At 38.1% G+C, this 19,815-nt stretch overlaps 1 protein-coding gene across 4 annotated transcripts in view; it reads right to left on the reverse strand.

The window, feature by feature from the left end:
- LOC150106214 (neuroglian-like) overlaps positions 1-19,815 on the reverse strand; it is an 888,579-nt gene that overhangs the window by 493,967 nt on the left and 374,797 nt on the right. For all 4 annotated transcript variants that reach the window (XR_016548353.1, XM_090393042.1, XM_090393040.1 and 1 more), the window contains one exon: positions 6,917-7,077. Coding sequence is in view for 3 of the 4 variants with exons in the window: in XM_090393042.1 (XP_090249168.1) it covers positions 6,917-7,077 (161 nt within the window). In the remaining variant the exon portion in view is untranslated. The remainder of the gene's footprint in view (positions 1-6,916; positions 7,078-19,815) is intronic.

Here is a 19,815-nt window from a genome sequence, read left to right on the forward strand (position 1 = left end):
AGAGCAGCGAAAAAATGGCAAAAAAGTTTTGAAAAAGAGAATGAGTGATCTGTAAAGTTAACAATCAATGGTAAGAAGGACGAAAGTGATACGAATGTAGCAGAAGTTAAAAAACAAAATGCAGTTAAAGGTAAGTTGGAGAGCAGCATTGTCTGCGAATAAGCATGTATGGCTGGCAACAAAATTGAGAGAGTGAATGAGAGTGAAAATGTGATGCAAGATTGGAAAGTTGAGTTGGTTAAGATGAAGCAACAGATGAAATGAATACGGAATGAAGTTAAGAGAATACGATATATGTATGGAAGAGTGAAAATGATAAAAACAAATAATATTGGAATAAAAGAGGTAAAGAAAGTCCCACGAGTGGTGTTGTGTGGTGATTCAATTATTAGAGGTGTGCTGGATGAGAGGATGCACAAGGTTTGTTTTCCTGGAGGCAGAATGAGTAGTATGATTGAAGCCTTGTATATATTCTAAGAAGGTTCTAAGATGAATAAAGAGAAAAAGAAATAGTCTGAGTTATATGTGGAGAGGTCACATCTAATAAGTGTATCACTGAAGCTGTTACAGATCCAGGAATGAGTTGCTATGTTTGTATACAAACGCCAGGGTGTAAGAAACAAGGGAAAAAATGAAAAGGTTGCCTTAATCGAGACTGTTCATCCAAGAATTGTTGGAATAAGTGAGACATGATTGGATGAGGATGACATCCTGACAGGAATAGAGATGGAAGGTTATGATGCGTTTCATGAACATGGAAAGGTTAAAAGGGGAGGGGGAGTGCTGTTGATTATAGAGAAAGAGTTACGTGCATACAAGGTATAGATGCAAGAATGAAATAGTGCCAGTGGTTTTGAGGCAGTATGTGTGAAATAGAGGTGAATCACATGTTGGTATAGACCTGATAATGTTGATAGTAGTGACTATGAAATACATAATAAAATTTGCCAAGTAAATAAGACAAGGATCATCATTATGGGTTTTAATTAGGCAATATAAACTGGGATGAGATAGCAACTGGAAGTAAATAAATGGAGTTTCTAGAGTTTTTTAGGGACAACTACCTGAGGTAGTATGTCATAGAGGGCAAACGAGAATGGAAGGTCTTGGATTTGATCATCAAGGTGGCGATTATGAGAAGCTCAGGAGACAACTTTCAGGTGTAGCATGGAATGAGAAGTTGGGGAGGGAAAAGCAGATCAATGCTGCTTGGCTGATATTTAAGAACTATCTAGTAGAAGCAATGTCTAAATGTATTCCAAGGGTCACAAGGTTAAATAAGACAGGTGTGAAATGGATGAAAAAAGAGATTAGGCATGTGATACAGAGGAAAAATGCATTATGGAGGCAACATAATGCCTCATGTAATAACTGATAACATTGTTAACATAAGATGAGTGGTAATAATCAATTTCACAAGGATTACAAAGAACCGGCAAAGGGTGAAACGCGGTTGATGAAGGTAGCAAAAGTGTAATATGAGCAACAGTTAGCTGAAGCCAACAAATTCCTAAAGAGTTCTTTTAATATGTAGCCAGCAAACAAAAGAATGATGGAAGGATGAAAATGGTAAAAGAACAACTGCTGTGGAGTATATAATTGAGATATTTAATGGCAGTTCATACTTTCATTTTTATCAATGTGACATCATGGAGAGATTGCAAGCAGTGGATGATGAGGAGGAGAGAATGACTAAGTAATTATTGTTATTATGGGTATCTCCATGGAATCAGTAGACTAATCGCGGGAGACCCAAACTATCAAAATAATATCTATCAGATCTCTTATTGAATTCATTTACAGACGAAGAACTCAACACCTCAGACAGTCAATGCATTCCACTCATTCACCACTCTCCATGGGAAAAACCTCTTTCTCAAACCCTTGTTAACCACACTTTTCCTTAATTTCCAGGGATGACCTCTTGTTCTCCCATCACTATCACACAGCTGAAACATTTCCCATGCATCAATCTTATAAAAACCTTTTAGTAATTTAAATGTTTCTATCATATCCCATCTTCTCTGCCTATCAACCAACCTCTGCAATCTACAAGCTCCCAATCTATCAATATAGGGAGCATTTTTTTTTTACATAACTCACCAACTTAATCACTCTCTGCTGAACCCTCTCCACAACCTCCTCATCTCAAAGGAATCCAGTGACCAGACCTGTGTAATCTAAATGTGGAAGTATCAACACTTTATAAAGGGAAATAATGACCTCTTTATCTCTGGATGTTAGTGCGTTCCTCAATAACCAAGAAATCCTATGCGCAATCTTGGACACCTTAGCAATGTGTCCCCTGTCATCTCCCTATCTACCAACACCCCTAAGTCCCTAGCCTCATCAATCTCTTGGAGTACCGTTCCATCAATGTAGTACACAGCTGGTAATCTTTTAATCCCAAAATGCATAACTTTACACTTTTCCACATTGAACTAACATCCATAACCTTTCGCCCATTTCACCATTTTATTTAAATCATCCTGCAAACTTTCAACATCAGCTTGATTTTTTTTATTGCACTACTCAACTTTGCATCATCAGAAAACAACTGAATATCTCCCTTTAAGCCATTTCCTGTATCATTTATATACAAATTAAACAACAATGGCCCAAGCACAGAGCCCTGGGGCACACCACTGGTCACCTGCCTCATTCTGTACTCTGCTCCTCCATACACCACCTTCTGGTATCTCTCCCTGAGCCATTCTCCTATTCATATCATCAGTCTAGCATCCATCCCCATCTTCTCCAATTTGTGCAACAGTATTCCATGGGATATCCTGTCAAAAGCCTTAGCAAAATCCAGAAGTACCACTGTGTAGCCATTTCCTTTGTCCAACTCAGATGTCATTCTATTATAAAAAGTTAATAAATTGCTAAGGCAGGATCGACCTTTAACAAAACCATGTTGGCCCCTATAGAGTATCATATCCTGATCCACCCATTCTTGAATTTTGTCTTTAACCAACATTTCCAATACTTTTACCACCACTCCCGAGATGGTGATTGGTCTGTAACTACCGCAGTTTTAGAGCCACCTTTATGCAAAGGAACTACTTTGCCTTTCTTCCACTCCCTAGGGACCATACCAGAGTTCAAACTTAAGTTAAATAACCAAGTAGTATGACGAAAGATTGAGAAGATGTAATTTGCAGAGTCTGGTGGACAGGAGGAAGAGGGGAGATATGATAGAGCCCTACAAGTTGGTAAGGGGTTGTTATAGGATCAATGCTGGAGAAGTTTTACAGAGAATAGTGGGAGATCAGGGGAGAACTAGAGGTCATCCCTGGAAACTGTATAAAGAGGGTGTGAGTAGTGGAGTGAGAGGCAGGTTTTTTCGTGCAGAGTTGTGAATGATTGGAATGCTTTGCCTGAGAATGTGGTGTCTGCAAAGATTTTGAATGTGTTTAAAACATGGTATGATGAGCTGTGTGTGTGATAAAAGGAACCTTCCAGATGAATCTTTGACTCCATGAGGTCTTGGGGTGGTAATAATAATAATAAGTTGACAATTCCTTTGCACATTCATGCAACACCCGAGCTGATATTCCATCTAAACCTAAAGCAGTGTTTGCATTTAAATTTTGTAATATACTAAGTACTTCTGATTTCTTAACTTCAATTCTCACATTAGTTATTGCTACAGGTACACAGAAATATCCTCACTTGGGTGATAGACTTTTGAAAAGTGTTCACTCAGTAACTATACTATTACATCTGAATTTGTTACCTCAATACCATCAGCACCCACTAAAGTAATCTTTCCGAGTAAGCAAGAGGTATATGGGGAATCGTACAAACTTGATGTTAATAAGGCTTTCGAAGTTGATGATATATCCCCCTGTATTTGAAAGAATGTGTCAGGGAATTGACATGCGCCTTGACATATTTATTTAATATGAGTCTTACACTGAGTCAAGTTCCAAAGGAGTGGACAGAAGGCAAGATTGTGCTACTTCATATGAGAAGTGAGTGACAGAAATCAAACATCAAATTATAGGCCTATCTGTGTGTCAGTTCTTGGAGAGCTGGTGAGAACCACAATCCAGAATTGGGTTCACAACAGTGGTATTATCTTTGATGGACAGCATGGATTTGCTAAAGGGAGATCATGTTTTAGTAATCTAGTTACTTATTACAATAAGGTGACAGCAGCATTTGGTGTGGGAAATGGATGCACAGTAGTATACTTAGTGACTCATGGGAAAAGACGTTGAAGAAATGGAGGTGCTTTGAATATTGCAGAGCTTCAATGTGAATGTGGCCATGTGATTATATAGTATATCAGCCCATGTATTATGAGAATGTGCAAGTGAATCATTAGCTCCACTGCCAAGCTGTTTAATTTAAGCCTCAGTAGCAGGTGCCAATGGAGTGGAAAGAGTCCTACTACAGAAAGGAGGCTCCCAATACAGAAGGAGCAAATTATAGGCCAATCAGCATCTCAGGAATAATGGAGAAATTGGTAAAAGACAGAATTCAGGAGAGGGAGATAGGAACATGATACTTTACAAGGGTCAACATGGTTTTGTGAAAGGTAGGTTTTGCCAATTCTGCTCCTACTGTATGCAGATCTGGTCACTTGCAATCAATCTGCAGATGAAGTGGTAGAGACATCCAGTGAAGAAGACTTGGCAGTTAATGGAATGCTCTTTATGAGAATAGATTCATGATCTGCAGGCTTCAAAAACTAGCTGATAAACTAAAAAGAGGGAACATGATAGAAGGATATTAGCTATTAAAGGGGTTTTATACAAATGACACTGAAGATTTTTTTCAGTACATGGCAGGAAAGGAGAGGAGGAGAAGTGACACCTATGGAAATTGTGTATGTAGTTAGCAAGGGTATTAGGACTAGATTTTTTGCTTGGAGAGAGGTGAATCTGTGGAATGGATTGCCAGAGGTGTTTGTGAGTGCTTCATCAGTGAATGGGTTTAAGGAGAGGTATGATAAATATTGTACAAAGGTTAGTGTGTGAATAATGGATCTGCCACAATGAGACACCATGGAGATACCTGTATAATAATATTTTACTTACTCAAATTCACCGTACACTTAATTTAATTTTTATTAAATTAAGTGTAATTAATTAGGTTAATTTTTATGGGAAGAAAAAATATATAGAAAAATGTACAAGCAACTAGAATGAATTGCATTGGATTCTTCCTTTTAACCCACTAGCCAATTTCTACATATAATTTACAGAAAGTGAAGCTCTTAACACCACTACATGCAAACCAACAGTCTAGCTAAAACTATGCAGGTGATGTGTAACTAATTTGTATAGAAAGATAATACAGTGTTGTCAAAACACACGTCCACATGCACACACATGCTACCTGTTCTAATAAGAGCACCCTCGCTACAGAACTCAGTTATCCTTGGGATACTTTTTTTAGATAAAGCTGCACCCTCTATAAAATAGACAAAATACTGCATGCCCATTAATTCCACATCTAATACACAAGATCACAAGAAAACAATTTGCATCCCCCTATATCTGGGGTAAATCTATAAAAGCTAAAGTTCTTCATAAATATAATCTCAGTGCAACTTTCATACCACATATCCAGTAGCAACCATCACCTGTTCTTCTAAGGATCAGTTTCATCCTCTTGTGCATCTCAGAAGAGCATATAAAGTTCCATGTGCCTACAGCTTAGTCTACTTCATACACTTTAATCAGAGCATGGACTGGCAATCAGGACTGCCAGTCCATGCTCTTGATACCACTTCACATATATTTAAATGGAAGAAGACTGCATAGTTGTCTTTTTCCATTTAAATATATGTGAAGTGGTATCCAGAGTATGGACTGGCAGTCCTGATCACTACAGGTCTGAGAGACTACTGTATTTTTAGAATCAGCACTGGCTATGAAATGCTCCGCTAACCTCAATAAGTATGGCTGCATTAATTTGCCTAAGATTAGAGTCAATCATTCAATGACCACATTTAGCTTGAGTTCTCTGAATTAAATTCATTTTTCATCCATTTCTTAGAGGGTGCCTTGTTAAAACATTAGTTTGTTTTCAGCTACAATCTGTATTGTTTCTGCAACGATCTAATTTTTGCAGTGCTGGTCATAATTTTGAAGCACTATTATGAGTAACCACAAACACCTAAGCTTATGACTATGAGATATAGTTGTACTTTACATATTTGTTCTTTATATTGATAAAAATCCCCTGGGAGATTTAGCCTAAACAGACTAAACTAAAAGAAGGGGAATATATCCTTATCAGACATCAAGTACAGGTCATATGATTCAACTGTTTTTTTTTTTCAACTAATTTGAAATATAGTAATTTCTTACATTCTTTAAGATCTCCTGATAATTTTTGCTCAATGGAGTTTTTGCTCAGACAGCACTACAGATTGCATTATTCAATCAGTTTTGACCAGCTGTTTATTGCCTGTTTGACATGTTTCACCTAAAAAAAATTAAGTAATATCTCATAAATAAATAAAAAAAAAACACACCTCATATTGTCAAGAAGCAAGCTAAATCCTAAGAACAGAAGAGGTTTCTTCAATTTAAAAGCAGCACCCTCAGCTGACATTATTATTTTTGTCTGAGAAACTAAATTTCCCTCTGAAATTTCCCATAACAGCAACAAAAACAATGCCACAAATCAATAAACATAACGAAATAAAGTAGTTGTCTCTAAACTGCAGCAAACCTGCTGAATTCCTCAGTATATTACTCACCCACCCACCACGCTTTCTTGAAAGCCATTTTAAAATTGCTATAATGTTTTATAGTCAACACATATACTTTAAAAAACAACTAAATATTGAGTTTTTTTAGGTCTCTTCTTCTTAAATTATGCTACAATTAAAGGAGTACTAATTATCTGAATATTCATTTCATAAGTCACAATTATTTTAGGTGCTTGCACATACTTGCAGAAGGCTCCACTCTTAAAATGATCTTGTTACCAAGCTTGTATTCATTTCTGAAAACTGAAGAAGCACTACATGCATACATTGCTTCATCCAAGGCATCAGTAAGAGTTACATTTGAAAAATGAAGATCACCCTCTGGATCAACTGTGATACGAGAGCTAAAACAGAAATGAAATCTGTAACTATATGTTAAAATATATAAGTCAAATAAAAAAAAAATAAGCAACTATATCTATTCATTAAATGTCTTATTAAAACTAGCAAATAATATGCTCCTTGATGGTACTTCACCTTGTAATGGTGAGGAACTTGCAAGTACCAATGATCCAGTGAGCTACAGTATACTAGTGGTAGTGTACTGTGTAGAAAGGATTATGTGTTCGTCATACGTGTTGTTTAATTTTGACAGTATATATCAGAACACACAATTATAAGTAAATAATTATTTATTGACTTATTGCTGATATTTCCCTGGTGTTATAACTGGCATCTTCAGAGCACAAAAACACAGCTTGCCACAGTATGCGAAACTACAACAACATGGTGTAACAAAGGGACTAGTTTAACAAAATTCAGCTTTTGGAACTTAAGCTGAAATAATGGCGTCCATCGAACGGGGAATATATGACCTGACTCCAGCAATAGCCAATAACATAAGTTTAGATGTGGCCAACATCCTAATCAAGTCTAAGCCTTCCAGAAATAATATCTCCCATAAGGAAATCATTGCTCTAAATAGTTACATAATAATAACCAGATTATCATAACAAAAGCAGACAAAGAAAATGCAACTGTGGTTATGGATACAACAGAATATGAAAACAAAATGCACACGCTTTTACAAGATCAGTTAACATACAAAATTATAGATTGCAATTCCACCAATACACAAAAGAATAAGGTGGGTAAATTACTAAAAAAGTCACTTCCTGGCCCAAAGAAACAGCAAACAAACTCAAGCCCTTTCATGGTAAAACACCCAGGATATATGGAGCACCAAAAATTCACAAACAAGGTAAACCCTTAAGCAATATTGTAGATAGTATAAATAATCCCACATACAAACTGGCTAGACATTTAGCCAAGCTACTAGCCACTCTCACAAACAATTCTCCCTCCTTTGTCAAAACTCCTGCCCACCTAAAAAGTATTTTAGAACACCATACTGGTTGCCGTAGCACGTGGCGGTGAATTTGAGCTGTGCAGAAGAAAGTGATTTTTAATCGGTGAATAGTCCGCTTTTTTCAACGTTTTTCTGCATTTTTGAGTGCTAAATTGTTTCTCTGAATACGAGTGTACTTCAGTGGTTGTTTTTTGGAAGTTAGTTGCTGTCGCGATATAATATATTTTGGTACCGTCGGAATCGAACGCGTAACGGTGGAAGACAAAACGAAGCTGAGTTACTGTATTTAGTTATATTTCATTTTATTTAATTATATTTAGTACTTAAATGTTCTGATGTTTGTACTTTTTTTCCCTCTTATTTATTAATTGAATAATTATTAAAGATTACGCTACTCGGCAGTAAGGAATGATGGTGGATTCAGCAGCAGTCGCAAGTGGCATAACGCCAAGTCCTCCACCATTTAAGAACTCAATTATTAGCAATATCATAAGGGACTTTGTGGCATGTATGCATCTCGGGAATTACATATGTGGCTTGTTAAAGAGAGTGGAGAGCGTATGTGCGCAAAATGCAGGCAGTTGGAGGAAATAAGTATATTAGATATATCGATATCCGACTTTGTTGCTCCAGGAACGGGGAATGAATGTAGGAAGACAAGTAGTGTGATAGGAGAGAATGAGAAAATAATAGTTGATAGTGTGGAAGGTGTGAGTGACTGTGAAAGTTTAGGAGATGGTTTTGTTTGGGAGAGTGAATTTAGATTAAGAGTGACTGACCTGCAGAGGGAGATAGATGAGTTGAAAGAGGAGGTGGAATGTCTTGTGAATGAGAGCAGAAGTATGAAAGATAAGATTAGGAGAATGGAAGAGATAAATGCAAGGCGAATCAGAGTAGGAGAGAGAGAGAATTTAGGGAGTATGAATGAGAGGTATGGGGGTGCTAGAAGAGGAGAGAATGGAAACAGTAGTAGGAGAGACAGAATGAGAGAGGGATATGGAAGTGCTAGAAGTGGAGAAAATGGAAACAGTAGGAGAGAGGGAATGAGAGAGATGTATGGGAGTGCAAGAAGAGGAGAGAATGGAAACAGTAGAAGAGAGAGGTATGGGAATGAAAGAAGAGGAGAGAATGGGAACAATAGGAGCGAGGGAATGGTAAGAGATATAATGTATGGCGACTCAATGATCCGTGGTGTTCAAGATAGGATGCGTGAGGAGTGTTTGCCAGGAGGAACAATAGAAAGGGTGGCTATGGCAATTAAGAGAGGTGAAAGGGTGGATGAGATGATTGTGATGGTAGGAACGAATGACTTGAGTGGTAATGTAAGTCGGGCAGCAAGAGATATCAGATTTTTGCTTGAGACTGTACTGAAGAAGACAGAGAGAGGAAAAATAGTGTGCGTGTTGCCTAGGTATGATAATGATGAGCTGAGCAGAAGAGCGGTGATATTGAATGGCATAATAGCGAGAATGTGTGACAAGAGAGGACTGGTATATGTGGATGCTTGGAGTGTGTTTGAGGAAAGAGAGGAATTGTATGCGAGAGACCGTTTACATTTGAATGAGGAAGAACGTAGGCATCTGGAGAGATTGCTGTTCTGAACGAGTCAGTGTGTCCCAGGGAGGATGATAGCAGGGGTGGCCTCTTGTGGGAATGGATACTTGGGAGAAGGGAGACAATGTCAGGTAACACTGAGCCCAGTGGAGTCTAGAAGGGATAATGCTGGTTATAGAAACAATGGCTTTATACTAATGCCAGGAGTATCCGGAATAAGGGAGAGGAATTGGTGGCGCAGATAGCATCAGCCTGGCCAAAAATTATTGCGATCACTGAGACGTGGTTGACAGAAGGGGATATAACAACAGGAATAGAAGTCGCTGGGTATAGCATTTTTCGTCAGGATAGGGGGGGAAAGCGTGGTGGTGGGGTACTGCTTATGATAAGTGATGACCTATGTCCTCTAAGAGTGGAGAATTTGGAAGGAAGTGAGACAAATGATTTTGAGAGCGTATGGTGTGAGGTAGAGGTAGGCAAGACAGGATATTTAGTGGGTTGTTGCTACAGACACAGGAGCACAGAGGATGGGGACCACGAGATGTTTAGACAGCTAAGTTTGGCAAGTGCAAGAAGAATGATTGTTATGGGAGATTTTATCTTCAGTAGTATAAATTGGAGAGAGGAAGATGCATGTAGCAATAGGGGAATGGAATTTCTAGAATTCTTGAGGGACAAATGTCTTAGGCAACATGTAACAGAGAGAACAAGAGGTTCAAAAGTTTTGGATTTGGTTATAGCATCAGAAGAGTTGATAATAACTGAGTTGATGTCTCTCCCACCAGTTGGAGAGAGTGACCATATGGTGTTGACTTGGAAAATGAATAGACATGCAGGAGTATCAAAGAGACGGGAATTTATGTGGAATTATAAGGCAGGTGATTATAATAGTCTTAGACGTCAACTTCGGGAAGTTTCATGGAGGCAGGAGTTGGAAGGCCGGGATATCACCAGTGCGTGGGAAATTGTGAAAGAATATTTGTTATCAGCAATGGTAAGTTGTATACCAAGAGTGAAGAAGAGGACTCAATTTGGAGTAAAGTGGATGACAAACAATATTAAACAGGAATTGCATGCGAAAAAGAGGCTATGGAAGAGATATAAGGAGACAGGTGAAGAGATGCATGAGGAATATAAGACACAGGCCAGAAGAGTGACTAGTGTGGTAAGGAAAGCGAAACTGGAATATGAGAGGAGATTGGCCCTAAGATCCAAAGAAAATCCTAGGGAATTTTTTAGCTATGTGGCCAGTAGGAGGAGAAATGACCGTGGAAGAATGATATTGTGGGATAAAAATGGGAATAGAGTGACTGATGCAGAGGACATAGTGGAATTGTTCAATGAACACTTTATCGGAGTATTTCATCCTAGAGGAGTCAGTTTTAATGCTAGAGGGATAGGACTGGTTCGAGGTCTGGAGGTACAGGAGGAGAGTGTGTTTCAGATACTGAGTACTCTGGATGTCAGTAAAGCTGTGGGACTGGATGGTATTTCACCACGAGTTTTGAGAGAATGTGCTAGGGAATTGACAGTGCCTTTAACGTGGCTTTTCAATGAAAGTCTGGCTTTGGCAAAGGTGCCCAGGGAATGGAAGGAAGGTAAGATAGTGCCATTGCATAAGGGTGGTAACAGACTGGAAGTGTCTAATTATAGGCCAGTCTGTGTGTCATCAGTAGTTGTTAAGATCTTGGAGAAAGTAGTGAGGGACCGTATACAGCATTGGGCAGATGAGGGTAATGTTATCTGTGAGAATCAACATGGATTTGTGAAAGGACGCTCTTGTTTTAGCAATATGCTAGCCTTTTATAATAAAGTTTCAAGAACATTAGATGAGGGAAAGGCATATACCGCAATTTTCTTAGACTTGGCGAAGGCATTTGACAGGGTGCCACATGATAAGCTGATATGTATGTTGCAGCACATGGGTCTGGATGTCAGATTGGTCAACTGGATTCAGGATTGGCTGTCTGATAGGTATCAGAGAGTTGTGTATGTTGGAGCAGTTTCCAGGAGGCAGAGGGTTACAAGTGGGGTCCCACAGGGCTCAGTACTAGGACCTATATTGTTTAACCTTTATATCAATGACATACCCAGTGGACTGCAGGGGGATATTCAGTTGTTTGCGGATGATGCGAAGCTGGGAAGGATTATTAGTAATATTGCAGATGTGGTAGCCCTGCAAGAGGATTTAAATAAGCTAGATAGATGGGTAAATGAATGGGGGTGTCAGTTTAATGCAGCAAAATGTAAGGTCTTGAGGTTTGGGAAACATCGATGGGATGCTGCATACTCTATGGGAGGAGTTATACTGGAGGAAGTAGGGGAGACAAGAGATCTGGGGTTGATGATTGATAGACACCTGAAGTTTAGGGGACATATTGCAAAGGTGGTGAAGGTAACACAGAGGATTGCTGCTATTATGAGAAGGACACTGACCTGCAGAGATAAGAGGGTTATCATTCCGTTGTATAAGTCTCTGATCAGACCACACTTGGACTATTGTTCTCAGATTTGATCCCCAGGATTTGAAGGGGATAAATTAACTGTGGAAAGGATACAAAGACGGATGACAAAGATGGTTTCAGGACTGTACAAGGATAGTTATGAGGATCGGCTGAGAGAATATGGACTGCAGAGTTTGGTGGATAGAAGAAGGAGAGGTGATATGATTGAGACTTTTAAACTGTTGAGAGGTGGTTACAGGGTTGACACTGGGGAGTTCTTTCGCTTGGTGGAACAGCGGGAAGGAGTGATGACAAGAGGCCATCCCTGGAAGTTACAAAAGGAAACTGTGAGCAAGAGGGTAAGGAGTGGTTTCCTTGTGTGGAGGGTGGTTGAGCCGTGGAATGCATTGCCTGATGGAGTGGTGGGAGCGAGAACGGTCAGTGAGTTTAAAGAGTGGTATGATAGACTTTGTGTTTCTCAGGGGGGGGACCTCCCCTCGGTGAGTCTTTTTTGACTCCTTGGAGGCCTGAATAATAATAATAATAATAATAATAATAATATACCTTAAAAAGCTCAGACTTAATGGTGAGCTTTGATATCACCTCACTATTCACAAATATACCACTAATTGAAACCCTTAATCTGCTAAAGTCACACTTTTCCCCAATATCTTTGAACTATTTAAATTCACAATACATGCAGGATATTTCACATGGAAAGGGAAAATATACAAACAATTAGATGGGAGAGCTATGCCCCCCCCCCTTAGCCATCTTCTACATAGAACACCTGGAAAAACTAGCTATCAATACAGCCACTCTCAAACCAACACATAGCATAGCCAAAGTGTTGGTTTGAGAGTGGCTGTATTGATAGCTATGTGCTTGGTGATTGACGATGTGCTTGATATTTGGCCACATGGCCCAGGCACATTGGTTACATTCTTACTGCATTTAAATAGCCAACATCCAAAAATCCACTTTACAATGGAACTGGAAGCTAATAACTGTCTGCCATTCCTGGAAACACTAATCACACATCTTCCAGATGGTTCATTATCATTCTCAATTTTTATAAAACCCACACATACAAGGAGATATTTACACAAACAATCACACCGTCACCATTCTCAACAGTATGGTATCTTAAAAACGCTAACCCACAGAATGAGAGCAATCTGTTCCAATGACAATGCTCTTGCTGCTGAACTGGCTCACTTGTGCCACATAAGATAAACAAAATACTAAATGCTCCTAAGATATCCCTCCTACTATCCACCATGGAGAACTACAACAAAAGTCACCATCCCATACATTAAAGGCACATCGGAAAAGATGTCTAGAATTCTCAATAAACATCAACTACGCACTGTATTTAGATTGTGTGTCAAATTAGCAACTCTCATCCGTTCACCCAAGGACAGCATCCCTCCTTTATCCAGGAGTCTACGATGTAGTACCCTGCTCATGTGATCAAGCTTACTACGGTCAAACAGGAAGAACTGTGGATATTTACATCAGTGAACATAAAAGATACATCCGGCACTAACACTATGGGAAGTTGGGCCTAGCAGACCATGCTTTGGACACCCCTGCACAGAGGATTAACTGGAAGAAAACAAAAGTAGTGCACAGAAGCTTTTAAAAGTCAGAGAGATTGAAACATACTCCAAATCTCAACAAATATGGCTGTATAAATTTGCCTAAGATCTGGGAGACAGTCATCTTAAGACATAACTAATACCTGCTTTCTCTCTCTGTTTTTTTTTTTTTTTTTTTTAGGACTTTAGTTTTTGTGTTGTTGCAAAAATTTTGTTAAACTAGTCCATTTGTTACATCATGTTGTTGTTGTAGTCTCACGTACTGTGACAAACTGTGTTTTTGTGCTCTGAAGATGCTGGTTATAACACCAGCAAAATATCAGCAATAAGTCAGTAAATAATTATCTAATTATAATTCTGTGATCTGATATATACCGTCAAAATTAAACAACATAGTGGCAGTGTAGTTGCTGGTAGGATAAACCTAGCTAGACAGGTCAAGGCAGAGGTACCAGACTAAGAGAAATATCTTGTATCCTTCATACTAGTTGGTGGGAGTGAGAGGACGAGGCTGGTAACCTCTTCCTAAATACATAGACATATTCTGCAGAACACAAAGAAAAAGCAGAACAGATTTAATGGAAGGATTGGTAGCAAGAATAAGGGTAAATGATTTGGAGTAATGGATATATAAATTTCACCACTTGGAATATTAGGACTTAGCTAGGAAAGGAACAGAACTGAGTGATCAGTTGAAAGAGAAAAGATAATTACACCAGTACAAACTGAAAGTGAAAAACACTTAAGGAGAGCTACAGAAATGGAATATTATAAAATGATATACAGTGGTAATGAGTACGATTAAAGATTAAGTTTTATTATTATTATTACGTGACACCTCCAGGGAGTCCAAAGACTCATCGAGGGAGGGAACCTACTCTACAACTCTCTGTCTCCACCACTTATTCCACCAACTACAACTAACCACAACTACACCAATGCCACTAGTTTTAGTTGCAATGATGACTCAATATGGAAGACTAGAATAAAGAGCAATACTTATTAATGAAACATCCACAAACTGTAAAAGATTGAAAAGAGGCTACCTAACATTGATGAGATTTTATGCCCTAGTAGAAGAAGAATGGAGAGATGAAATTAAACCATTTTACAGTGACTGAGAAAATGTGATGAGATCCTGTAATAAAAATGATTATTTGATAATTACCAGATTATCAATATGGAACTCAAACAACCATAGGCTGAGAACTTTGTCACCACTGTATTCGTTTAAATTTTGGTAAAATAGATATCCATAAATACATATGGAATTGCCAGAAAATTGTGATCAATGATACACCATATATCATTAACAAAACACTATCTTCAAGAGAAAGAAAGAAGAGTTTTCAGAGGCAATGATATATACACAGACATTTTCTGATAATCTCAAAAATAGTAAAATGGGTAAGATGGAAATACAAGCACACAAGATCCTAGAGATGAGAAATAAACAGAGTTTATTTCTCATCTCCACTCCAATATGACAGTATTAGAAATATATGTCAAAAATAACTAACTCAGTGCCATCTCTAATTGACATTTCTTCAGACATAAATGAAGAGCGGAGAAACAAATGAATTAAACAGCCGAGGAAAGTATTAGTCAGGATAAAGATTAAAAACATTAAAAATTTGAAATACTAAAGTAGCAACAGCTATACAAGAAAAACAAAAACTTGATAAGCAACACTTGCCAAAAAATAAGAAAATAAAATAAATTAATGAAGCATTTCAAAGAACTAGAAAATATTATTATTTTTATCTTTATTAACTCATCGAAATGGAGTCAAAAGACTCATTCATGGAAGGTCCTAGTGTCACACACCTAATTCATCAAACTGTGCCTTAAACACATTCATTATTCCTACTCAGTAAATTCTCATGTAATGTATTCCAATCCCAAAAAGTCAGCTACTGGAACAAATCCTAAAATGCACCCCAACAAAACATTACCAGAGTTCAAGATCAGCACTATCAACATAAGAAGCCTGAATGGCAAAGAAATGGAGCTAGATGAGGAATTGAATAAGTACCAGATCGACATAATACTGAAACAAAAAAGACAAAAACTGGTGAGATCTTTCTAAGCAATAAATACAAAATGTTATATTCATGCAATGATAATCAAGGAAAAGAAGGAGTAGCTGTAGAATTCAACATTAAATACAAGGCTAATCTTCTTGAATAGAAACAGGCAACATCAAATAGAGTGATGTTGGCAAATATCATAATGGGGAACTGGACAATAAGACTTATTTGTGCCTATTGTAACACAGACAGTTCTATTAAGGTAGAAGCTGAGGAATTTTTTGAGGCTTTAGAGAAAGCGACTGACACAATGAAAAAGTGGTCCTTGTTGGGGATCTAAATAGCAGAATAGGAAATGATTGTCAAACATACAAAAATATTTTGGGAAAATTTGGAGAAAAGAGCAAAGCAAATAATAATGCAAATACCTGTTGGATTTTTGCTCAGGACATGGACTAGTTATTACTAACACAATGTTGCAACATAAAAATGTGCATAAATTCACATTGAGAGAAGAAGCAAGGAATAAGAAAAGTCTCACTGACTATGTTATTGTTGATAGTGGTGTTTTCTCACTGGTGCAGGATACTAGAGTGCACAGAGATTTTAAATTGGAAGTTATCACCATTTAATCTTGAGCAGGATAAAACTGAATTTCAGGTTGAAAATAAGAACATGTAAGAAAGTTTTAAAGCGAATAAAACTTGAACAGCTCTCAGATGCAAACTGTAGAATAAAATACACAAATATTATTGGGAAAAAAAATGAAAGAAATTCATTGGCAAGCCCTGAAGAAAACACTGATTGATTCAGTCAAAGAGGCATGTGGTAAGGTTATCTGCAAGGATAGAATAATCAGAACTCCATGTTGGACACAGGAAGTTAAAGAGGATGTGAAGGAAAAGAAGAAAGCATATCAAAAGTTCTTGGAAAATAAATCATCTTTTGCTCTTAGAGAATAACAGAGACAAGTATAAGAAAGCTACACACTGTGTAAAACTACATAAAAAAAAAAAAAAAAAACATGGGAAGACTTTGGAAAGGAGATGGAAATTAATATCAGGAAGGTGGGAAGATATTATAGAGGTTGTCAAAAAAGTTCAGAAATGGAGGAAAGAGTGCTGTAAAATGAATTACAGATGATAGCAGTGACATTAAAACTGAACTTTAATGTATGGAGTAATTACTTCAAAAAATTGCTAAATGAAACAACCAGTGACAGCAAAGTGGTAAAAAAACACTCAACAGGCATGCAATCAGAAATACATATCCATACTTGATGCAGAAAAAAGCCACATAGTATTTAGCTATGAGGAGATCAAACCCTGAAATCTTGAAGGCAGCAGGAGTAGATGATTTCAACCAGAAATGCTCAAGTATGGAAGTATAAAAGTCTTACAGTCGCTGCACTGCATAGTTCAGAAGGCCCGGACAGAGGAACGAATTCCAGATGTTGAAAGTTTATTTTTCACTTGGTAAGACTATAATACATTTAGTTTAATCCTTTATCCAAGTGTGAGCAAACAAAGTTTGTGCCTGAAAGTATCTTCAGGACTGGGGTAAGGTGGTACAACACCGGGCAACTCGTTACAAAGGTGGAGCAAGCTCACAACACTCCTATCTCAGTATCTCCCATAATGCAAAACACATCTCCTTGCAGATATGTATAATGTTATGCATTAAGGGGAGGGCCTACCCAGACTAGTTTCGACCTTTATTGAAGTCTCTTCAGTGGGAGCCAGGCCCAAGTGGAGATACCAGGCAGAAGCATTAGCAAGGTCATCTCTACCTATAGGAGTTGCCAAACGGTGTGCCACCTTTTTATTAAATTACTCTGGATTTAGAGAAAGATGTTGAAAGTTTATTTTTCACTTGGTTAGACTATAATAAATTTAGTTTAATCCTTTATCTAAGTGTGAGCAAACAAAGTTTGCACCTGCAAGTATCTTCAGGACTGGGGTAAGGTGTACAACACTGGGCAACTCGTTGCAAAGGTGGAGCAAGCTAACATCACTCCTCTCTCAGTATCTCCCATAATGCAAAACATCTCCTTGTGGATATGTATAATGTTATGCATTAAGGGAAGGGCCACTACCCAGACTAGTTTCGACCTTTATTGAGGTCTCTTCATTGGGAGCCAGGCCCAAGTGGAGATACCAGGCAGAAGCATTACCAAGGTCATCTCTACCTATAGGAGTTACCAAATGGTGTGCCACCTTTTTATTAAATTACTCTGGATTTAGAGAAAGATGTTGAAAGTTTATTTTTATAATTTTTATTATAAAAATTTTAGATTTAAACTAATTTTATTTTTAAATTTAATTTTAAATTTAAACTAACCAAGTGAAAAATAAACTTTCAACATCTTTCTCTAAATCCAGAGTAATTTAATAAAAAGGTGGCACACCATTTGGAAATTCCCATAGGTAGAGATGACCTTGGTAATGCTTCTGCCTGGTATCTCCACTTGGGCCTGGCTCCCACTGAAGAGACCTCAATAAAGGCCAAAACTAGTCTGGGTAGTGGCCCTTCCCTTAAGGCATAACATTATACATATCCGCAAGGAGATGTGTTTTGCATTATGGGAGATACTGAGATAGGAGTATTGGTAGCTTGCTCAACCTTTACAACGAGTTTCCCGGTGTTGTACCACCTTACCCCAGTCCTGAAGATATTTCAGGTGCAAACTTTGTTTGATCACACTTGGATAAAGGATTAAACTAAATTTATTATAGAATTCCAGATGATTGAAGTAGAGATCTCATAGTACCATTATATAAAAGGGGAAATAAAACTGAATGTGAGTATTACAGAGGTATTTCCCTATTGAGCATTCCTGGTAAGATTTATGCAAGTATTATTATTATTATTACCCCAAGACCTCATGGAGTCAAAGACTCATCTGGGAGGTCCTTTTATCACACCCACACACACAGCTCATCATACCGTGCCTTGAACACATTCAAACTCCTTGCAGATACCACACTCTCAAGGCAAGGCATTCCAATTATTTACAACTCTGCATGAAAAAAGCCTGCCTCTCACCCCCCTACTCACACCCTCTTTATACAGTTTCCAGGGATGACCTCTAGTTCTCTCCCGATCTCCCACTATTTTCTGTAGAACTTCTCCAGCATTGATCCTATAACAACCCCTTACCAACTTGTAGGTCTCTATCATATCTCCCCTCTTCCTCCTGTCCACCAGACTCTGCAAATTACATCTTCTCAATCTTTCCTCATACTTGATGCTCCAGAGGTCAGAAACTACCTTAGTCAATCGCCTTTGGACCCTTTCTAACGTCTTTTCATCCTTCTGAAAACCAGGTGACCAAATCTGGGCACAATAGTCCATGTGTGGCCTAATCAAAGCCTTATACAATGGAACAAGAATCTCCCTACTTCTACACATCAGTGTTCTCCGCATCATTCCCAGAAGCCTTTGTGTTGTCTTCACAATTTTGGCAATGTGTCCCCTAAATTTCAGATCCTTATCAACAATCACCTCCAGATCTCTTATTTCTTCCACCTCCAACAATATATTCTCACCAAGGATAAATTTTACATCCCATCTTTGTTTTCCAAATTTTAAAACCTTACATTTTGCAACATTGAACTCGCATCCCCATTTCCGTGCCCAATCACTCAATTTATTCAAGTCTTCTTGTAAGGCCACAACATCTTCACTACCCTTCATGGTTCTTCCCAACTTTGCATCATCTGCAAACAACTGAATATCTCCATCCAAATCTTCACCAATATCATTAATAATTAATGTACAAGTTAAACAGTAATGGCCCTAAAACAGTCCCCTGAGGCACTACACCAGATGCTTTCCTTTTCCTGGATATCGCTCCCCCATACACAGCTTGTTGATACCTATCAAATAGCTAGTCTCCAATCCAATGCACTAATCTAATATCCAATCCCATCTGCTCTAGTTTGACTATCAATTTATCATGAGGTACTCTATCAAAAGCCTTTGAGAAATCTAAGTATATTATTGTGTATTATTATTCGTGACACCTCCAAGGAGTCCGAGGACTCATCAAGGGAGGACACCTGCTATTATACAACTGTTTCAACCTAGCACTACACCGAACCTCTACTACCAATCATATCCATCAATGCCATCTGCCGCCCAT

This window comes from Typopeltis vanoorti, chromosome 5, assembly GCF_054136105.1.
Source record: "Typopeltis vanoorti isolate ZY-2024b chromosome 5, IOZ_Tvanoo_1.0, whole genome shotgun sequence".
NCBI classification, from domain to species: domain Eukaryota; kingdom Metazoa; phylum Arthropoda; class Arachnida; order Uropygi; family Thelyphonidae; genus Typopeltis; species Typopeltis vanoorti.